This window comes from Ruditapes philippinarum, unplaced genomic scaffold, assembly GCF_026571515.1.
Source record: "Ruditapes philippinarum isolate M1 unplaced genomic scaffold, ASM2657151v2 ctg2350_1_1_1_1, whole genome shotgun sequence".
Lineage (NCBI taxonomy): Eukaryota > Metazoa > Mollusca > Bivalvia > Venerida > Veneridae > Ruditapes > Ruditapes philippinarum.
The window spans coordinates 151,796-160,458 of NW_026853497.1; the positions used below are offsets into that span (position 1 = coordinate 151,796).

Here is an 8,663-nt window from a genome sequence, read left to right on the forward strand (position 1 = left end):
ATCCCTGTTAAAATGAAACTCGTTCACCTCTTCTTCTCAATATCACAAACATATAAATTAATCCTACTTCAGTAAAACACAAATCCATATGACTTTACTTAAATAACTGCTACATTTTCCCCAATCAAACTTAATATGTCTCAATTAAATACCACTAAACCATTAATTAGGCCAAAAAATAAATAAATAAGAGAGAACTAATCATGAGCTAGATGCACTAAAGTTACATTTAAAATTATTTAACCCCGATTTTCATGACAATGTTGACTAAAGATCTTTTTTTATTACGTTTTTTAAATGTTTTAACCCAAATTTTCATGATAAATGATAATTAAAGAACTTTTTTATATGCAGATGATCAAAACTTTAAATTGTTTCCTTTTTTTGTATAAAACATTACTTACATGAATGAAAATAAATCAAAAGTATATAAACTGAAAAAAGAGCAAAAAAAATAATTCCACAAAACTGACAAATGTTTTGTATTAGATCATTATTTATGCACATGACTGTGAACACATGATTAACATGAAAATAAATGATATTCACCATTACAAATGAAATGATATAATATACAATGGTAATAATGAAATCAAAAATGATAGAATGTATTATGAATATATACAAATGAAATTTTGCACTTTTTTAAAGTTAACGTTTATAACATTATTTATTATATAAAGTGCTGACTGTACATGAAAAAATCTGAAAACTTGTAATCTAAATAATGAGACAAAAAGCCATTCAGACCCATGAGACAAAAAGGCATTCAGACCCATTCACTTTATATTTACCTTATACAAAGCATTAACTTTGTACATGTAACTAAATTCATTACCCATCGATTATCAAGGTAACAAAATCTGTTTTATTAATTTTTTGTACAATAAATAATACAATGTAATAGCATCAAAACACTATTTACTTGTATACAAAGAAGACAATAAAGACCAACATTCATATACTAAGTTATTTATAACTTGCGGTCCTTTGGATGAAATGTATCTATGTAAGTAAAATATTGCATAGCAAGTACTTAACACTTTACACAAAATATTGCATAATTACAAAATGTAGTATACATATGAATCGATTCAAGTTTAAAACGTAACACACACACTGCAGTATCATATGTACTTCTTGTAACAAAAGCACATTTTATACGAACTTATTTCTAACCTCAAAACATTTATACACATGTACAAATCATTCACACTTCCATCTTTTAAAATGTACAATAAAAATATATTCATGTACACTATTTAGTCTTCTCTTAAAAATATATCCCTCTTCTCATGCCTTTATTACACACTTATTTACACAATACATGTACATTGTATGTACAGTTATTTCATCCCTTTGACTTTTTTCATACAAACTTTCCAAGGACTATTACTATCATCGTCATAGGCGCAAAAATCCCCGAGACTTCTACCAAAATTCTGTTTGATTTTACAGAGTAACTCTTCTATATATATACATTATTATTGTCTAAAGTGATGAAGTATATACACAAGTCTTATCCAATTTCAATGTCAACATCAAGTCATATGATATTCCAACACTATATAATGATGATATGTGTCCAAGATTTAAGTATCCTTGAAACTTCTGCCATAATTTAAACACAATGTAACACAATGTTATTGTTTGACATTTTGAAGTAGCCCATTTCTGTGTCAAGATGATGATAATAATGAACTATTATTATACACTGATGCTGTTTAAAGTGATGACGAATATACAAAACTTTATTCCATGTCACTATCATCATCTGCAGCACTATATGTCGGACTAGTCGGGGGATATTTCGGAGTTGTCGGTGTATACCCAGTGTTTGATGGACTATACTGGGGACTTGACGGGCTGTACGATGGGGAGGCTGGGGAATATTGGGGACTTGACGGGCTGTACGATGGACTTGCTGGGGGTGAATACTGCGGACTTGATGGGGAGTATGCTGGGGAAGTTGGGCTGTACTGTGGTGAGCTGGGGCTGTACTTATGAGAGCCCCTGTCACTAATAGAGCCTGGACTGTACGAGGGAGATGTAACACTGTATTGTGGAGAACTTGGGAATAACTTGGACTCGTTGGAGAATAACTTGGAGATGTTGGGCTGTATTTGGGGCTAGACGGCGAGTAACTAGGACTTGTTGGACTGTATGATGGCGACTGTGGGCTATATTTAGGGCTGCTCGGTGAGTAGCTAGGGCTACTTGGTGAATAGCTTGGACTACTTGGACTGTAGTTAGGGCTACTGGGCGAGTAGCTAGGACTTGATGGACTGTATGACGGGGAAGATGGACTGTAGTTGGGTGAAGATGGTGAATAACTTGGTGATGTTGGGCTGTAACTTGGACTTGTAGGGCTATAGCTAGGGCTAGTTGGGCTATAGCTTGGGCTTGTAGGACTGTAACTAGGACTTGTTGGGCTGTAACTTGGTGATGTTGGGGAGTATGACGGAGATGTTGGGCTGTAGCTTGGTGACGTTGGTGAATAAGAGGGGCTTGTTGGGGAGTAACTTGGACTTGTTGGGCTGTATGAAGGGGAAGTTGGGCTGTAGGATGGTGAAGTTGGGCTGTAACTTGGGGATGTTGGGGAGTAACTTGGACTTGTTGGACTGTAACTTGGTGATGTTGGGCTGTACGACGGTGATGTCGGCGAGTATGATGGGCTTGTTGGGCTGTATGAAGGACTTGTTGGTGAATAAGAGGGAGAAGTTGGGCTATAATTTGGTGACGTTGGTGAATATCCAGGACTTGTTGGACTGTATGACGGGCTTGTAGGTGAATAACCTGGACTTTGTGGTGTTCCGCCACCCGACATAGCAGGAGAACTTGGAATGTACGACGGTGAAGTCGGCGAATAACTTGGCGACATTGCTCCTCTAGGACTTGGTATGTATGGACTGGAGGGTGAGCTGGGTGAACCTGGCTGTGGTGACCAAGCTGGACTGTAACCCGGACTGTATCCACTTTCGCTAGCAGCGGAAGGCGAGAAACCTGCAGCACCTGGTGTCATACCACTACCAATACCAGGTGACCAAGCACTGGCGTATCCAGGTGTAGCACTCTGTTGCCATGGAGTCATCTGAGGTGACATACCCTGTGTAGGACTGGCTCCGGCACCAAAGAACATTCCTGTTCCAACTGAAAATTAAATCAAAATAATGACATTCTATACTGAATTACAGAATAAAGTGGCTTTTTACATAAAAAGCGAGAAATCTAACATAAATTACCTCCGTTTTATCAAATTGAACTTTATCTTTGGGTTTTGATTTCAAGTTTAATTCACACTATCGAGATTAAACAGTAGAAAATCTATATTAAGCCGAGGCAGGTTCAAACACAAAAGTAGAACCCCACTAAAACCATAAACAGATGAATGGTAAGCATTCAAATAAGTTAAAGATAATTAACCACCTCTAGCAGGAATCGACACTTAATGGTGAAATAATTCATAGTTATCAACCTTGCATATTTAGCCAAGTATATAGACTATATTCCAAATTACAATGTTACAAAAAGACCACTAAAGGTAAGCTGTTTCAAATCAAACATTCCAGTTACAGTTATAGATAAGGAAACAGATATAATAATCTCACCTCCTCCCATCATGCCAGCTCCTACATTAGTCGGTATCTCCATACCATATTTACATTTCTCCGCATCTAGAAGTAGGTCAAAACATCCGGTACCAATACGAGCTAACTGTCCCAACATAATGGCTTCCGATACACCTTTCATAGGATCATGCTCGGCATGGGCTGCTGCTTCCATCAAAATATCAACCTTAAATTATATTTAACAGTTCAGCATAACTATCACGTATAATCTCCCTTTTAATTACTTGAAGATGTTTTACAGTAATGCAAATGATGAAAAGAAGCAAAAAGCAAGCCTCATTAACAACAGTTGTATCCTTACAATAAAGTACAAGCCTCAGAATCATCATGTTTAGCTTCATAAAATGTTTGAAACTACAATATATAATGTATCTTCGACTATAAACCAAGTAGCTTTTTTTTTCTATTTAGGGTGTTTAAGTCACACCACTGGTGATCATTGTGGAGGTAGACCTCAGGTGCTCTTCAATGCATTATTTATTTTATAAGTTGGCACCTCAGTAGATCTGTCTCGCACAAAAGAACTCAAAAGACTTTTGCCAATCAGCCATGGAGGTCACAAAAGCAGCTTTCAATCTTATACATTTATCTTATTGCTTGAAACTGTATGCAACACAAAGTGCTTTTTACAAAAATCCCTGCAGTTCATTCAAATATCTTTACTAAATATTAAACAACACAACATAACAAAGCTTACAACTACTTTTATTGGTATACAAAACTTACAGTTTCCTCAAAGGAACATCTAGCTAAGGCACCAGTTTCTTGTCTGTTGATACCGTGACGTGTGATGGCCATTAAGTGACCTTTAGCTGTCATTACGTCACATAGCAAGGCCAGGTGACGATAGTTGACGTACGAACCGTCGAAAGAGATGACATGGTTCATTTCTTTCTCAATGGACTTTCGTACAGCTTCTATACCCAGTGTCTGTTTTAAATTTAAAGCAAACATTTAAACAAATATCTAGATGAAGTTTAAGTGTCAACTATAAAACTAGGAAGATCACCTTGATTCTTTTTTTTTGCCATATCCTTTAAATAGACTTACGCTGGAGAAAAGAACATTTTGAGTTTTCCAAGCTAATCCGGTGGTACAAACATTTAAAATTACAACTTCGAAATTAAGAGCATCAGGTTGGCTAATCTATAGTAAACGGTAGTGCACTGTGAAGCTATAACAGTTAAATTTTCTTTGTACTGGAGAATTAGCTTTGAAAAATCTACATTTGCTTGGTTTCAGATAACAACTTTAAAATGACAAATTATTAAATTTTACATTGTTCTTTAAATTACTCTATGAGTAATCCCATCTTATGTTTTTTTTCCCTTAAACCAATGCTTATCAATCAGTCAGGCATGCAAGTTCAACACATCAAACACATTTGAATGGAAACACTCTATATTCAATTCATTTCCTAAAACTAAATGTATAAACATCGGAAATGATACATACAGCAAACACTTCTACAATATCGTTGGTTGTAGTTCTCACTGGGTCGACGTCTCGTTCACTGAGAACACGGGTCAACGACGTACCATCTGTCTCGAGAATCCATTCAGCTACGGCTCTAAATTCTCCTTCATCGGTAATAAAGATTCTCTTCTTATCATCAGTGTTGGGGAGATGCATGTACACCTGTTGTAAAATATACATAAAACCTTAAAATATTTGTATCCCGTACCTTTCCATATGAACAAACACTAGCAATTCATTCTACAGACTTATCTATATCAAATTTCAAAGAAGTATTTCTTTAAATTTTATTCATACTTTTCAGATCCATTTATCAACAAGTAATACTTGTATCAAATGTATTCTAACAAACAAATTGCAATAATGTCGATATCATTATCATCGTAAACAAAATAATATGCTCAGAAATAGATAAACAATTCATTTCAAATCTAGTCAATCTTTGTCACCGATTTGACCTGTGCATTCTGAATTTCTATGTCAAAATGATTTTCACTATCATGCTTGGAAAAACAAAACAAATCAATCTGCATAAGGAACAATGCAACATTCATATCAGGTTATAACATACACTTATTTACCAAAACTCATGGGCAATTCAAAAACAATACATCAGTGAAAGTATTCGTTCTGCAAAATTGGAAAATTATCATTCACAATAGAGAATTTTAATGATGAAAATATATTTTTGTTACCTTAGTTTAAACAATATTTTATTTATAAGTATTACATTTACATGATAATTGACAAATAATAAATAGTACGGATTGAGTAGTAAGCTTGAAAGCTTTTTTTTTGTTACCTTAGCAATAGCCTCAATGCCTTGTAGTGACATATCAGAGAGAAGATTGGACTCTATACATCGGAGGAATACATCGTCCTCCATCTTGTCTGCTACTTCCTCCTCCTGGTTATATCAAATGTAATCATTATATAATAACATCATCTCATACATTCTTCAAACAACACCTCTCAGTTTAAGAAGTATTTAATCAGTGGAAAGTAGAAAAGATTGAAGGTTTTTCAACATGCCATAAATAATGCTGATTATGATTTCTTTAACATGTCACTATTATACCAACAGGTTATTATTTCTTTAATTTTCAGGCCATCCTTAAAAAAATGTTTGTTTGCAGTAACGCGACCGACTCACAAAATTTGCCCCTACTCAAATTTTTTTTTTCATGGTCTGGATAAAAAAAATTTTTTTTTGAATCAGAAAATTATGCCTTGTGCTTTGTTTTCGTTCTTTTAAAGGTTAATAGAAGAAATAAAATGTAGGTCTTATTAAATTAGAATTCAAGCATAGAATTAGATTATCAAAGCATATATTGTTCAGCATTTTGAAATTCCATCTTAATTTGGGAGTACAGTTCAATAAAAAAAAAAAAAAAAAATCGACCTACCTACCCACCTTGAAAATTCTGGGTCGGGTTACTGCAAACAAACATTTTTTTAAGGATGGCCTCAGTATATGTCCTTTGACCCCGCAGTAAGGCAAAAAAAAAAGTTGACACCCGCAGCAAGGCTAAAAAAAAGTTGACAGAGCTTCCACATGGTTGCCTCCTTATATTTGTAAAACATTATCTAAATATGATGAAATGTCTTTTCGTTTTTGTTTTCATGTCTTTAGCTTTCTTTATCAAGTTTCTTATAATATGGAGAACAATAATACGAGTTTACATAGTTATAATAATATGTAGAACAATAATACAAGCATAAAAGTCAGGACTTACATCTTGTGTTTTGCTATCTTCAGAGTTCATAATTCTAAGACGTAGCACCAACTTCTCTGCATTGTCGTCGTTAAATATACAGTTCAAGTCATCACCGAAACCTGAAAGTAATCAATAGTTTTAGTATGATTATATTCCCCACACACAATTACATGTATACACTTTAGGAGGTACTGTTAAATAATACAGAGCACTTCTACAAGCCCATTCAAAATTTCTTTAGTCTCATGTTTTTAACAAGGATAAGTAAAGCTTAAATCAATGATAAAATCAGTGTCTATTCTAGGATTCGAAAAACAGAGGGGATTTTTATCTAATTTATTACATTTGTTGATCTTTTTCCTTCTTTCTCTATGTAAAATTTCCCCTGTGCCTCTGAAAAAATAGGGGGGAATTCTCAAAAATATGAGTGAATCCCCCGATCCTCTTTCTAGTATACACAGTAAAATGAACTCTATAACTCAAATAATACAGAATCTCGTACCAGCAGTGATTTTCTCAGAAATTTGTTCCATAGTCAATTTTTTATCTGTCATCTTCTTTCTATCCAGCTCAATTCTCAATAACCAGGCAGAAATCTTCGACACATCAAAGTCCGGCATCTCATAATACACATTCACCCATTCCTGATCCTCGGCAATCACCGTGTTCTGTGGGTCGGGATCGTAATAGATGGCGGTGTTTGCTGTGACTTTACGTAAAGTTGTGTGTTCTAGTCTACACAATACATCCTGTAAGTAGATACAGAGAAATGTTACTACCATTCACATTATTTACTAAATATGGTGCTTAAAGACTGAAACATAGGCCAATTTATGATGATTATAAACCCATATCGAACCAAAGCTCGGACATGTCGTCATTTAAGTGCAGGAACAGAGTAAGTTCTTCTAAAATCAATAGGAGTTATCCAGTTATTGCACTAAGGTGACATTGTATTCAGTATTCAAAACATAATTTGAAATAAGTTTGTTTTTTTGTTGTTTTTTTAAAGCATGAATTTTGCATAAATTGCTTAAGTGCTTGTCAAAGAATCATTTTTGATATAAATCTATAGTAAAGAATTTACCTTGGCTTTCTCAGCATCTCTTGAAGCTTGTCCGATCAAGAAAACGGTCAGTGACGGAGTTTTTGGTTTCTTCGAAATGTTAATGATCTCCTTCAGACGAGGTACACCAAGTGTTACGTTCTTGGCAGACACACCAGCGTAATGGAAAGTGTTCAGTGTCATCTGTGTAGCTGGTTCACCGAGAGACTGCGCTGCCAAAGCTCCCACCATCTCACCAGGGTGTACCTGTGTATATATATTGTAAATGATAAGTTTTATACATTAACACATAAATCTTCCATATCGAATCATGAAGTTACTTCTAAGAAGGAATTTATCTTTATAAAATTGTATAGTTCTTATAAAACTTCTTATAAGCAAGCCTGTGGACCATGTATAGAATAAAGAGATCAATCCAATGTAACAACACATATACTACATGGAATGATACAGTAAAGTAGTTGTTAAAGTTTTAAGGTTGTAAGTTTTTGACATATGCTGAACAATGGCAATGTGATAAACAATTACTTACTTTATAGTTTCATCAATGTTTTACTTGAATTATTGAAACAATATAATTATTTAAATACACAGTAACATGGGGATAAGAAAAGATGCTGAAAGAATTTACCTTATTTGTTTATCATGTTCTTTATTTGTTTATGCTTAACAGAAAGGTAATTGGCTGCCTGATTCTACCTCATATTATTTTACTATCACAATATTTCTAGAATTGAAGTACTGACCTGGGCATGTTGGAACTTGGTCTCGATT

At 34.4% G+C, this 8,663-nt stretch overlaps 1 protein-coding gene across 1 annotated transcript; it reads right to left on the reverse strand.

The window, feature by feature from the left end:
• Positions 1-1,692: 1,692 nt before the first annotated feature.
• LOC132737065 (DNA-directed RNA polymerase II subunit RPB1-like) lies at positions 1,693-8,663 on the reverse strand (the record flags this gene model as incomplete). The annotated part of the gene is given in 10 exon segments (XM_060724304.1): positions 1,693-2,077; positions 2,080-3,150; positions 3,609-3,795; positions 4,356-4,559; positions 5,085-5,267; positions 5,908-6,012; positions 6,842-6,942; positions 7,326-7,572; positions 7,911-8,135; positions 8,636-8,663. Coding segments are annotated over 10 exon segments (2,677 nt in total), but the record flags the coding sequence as incomplete, so codon positions are not given.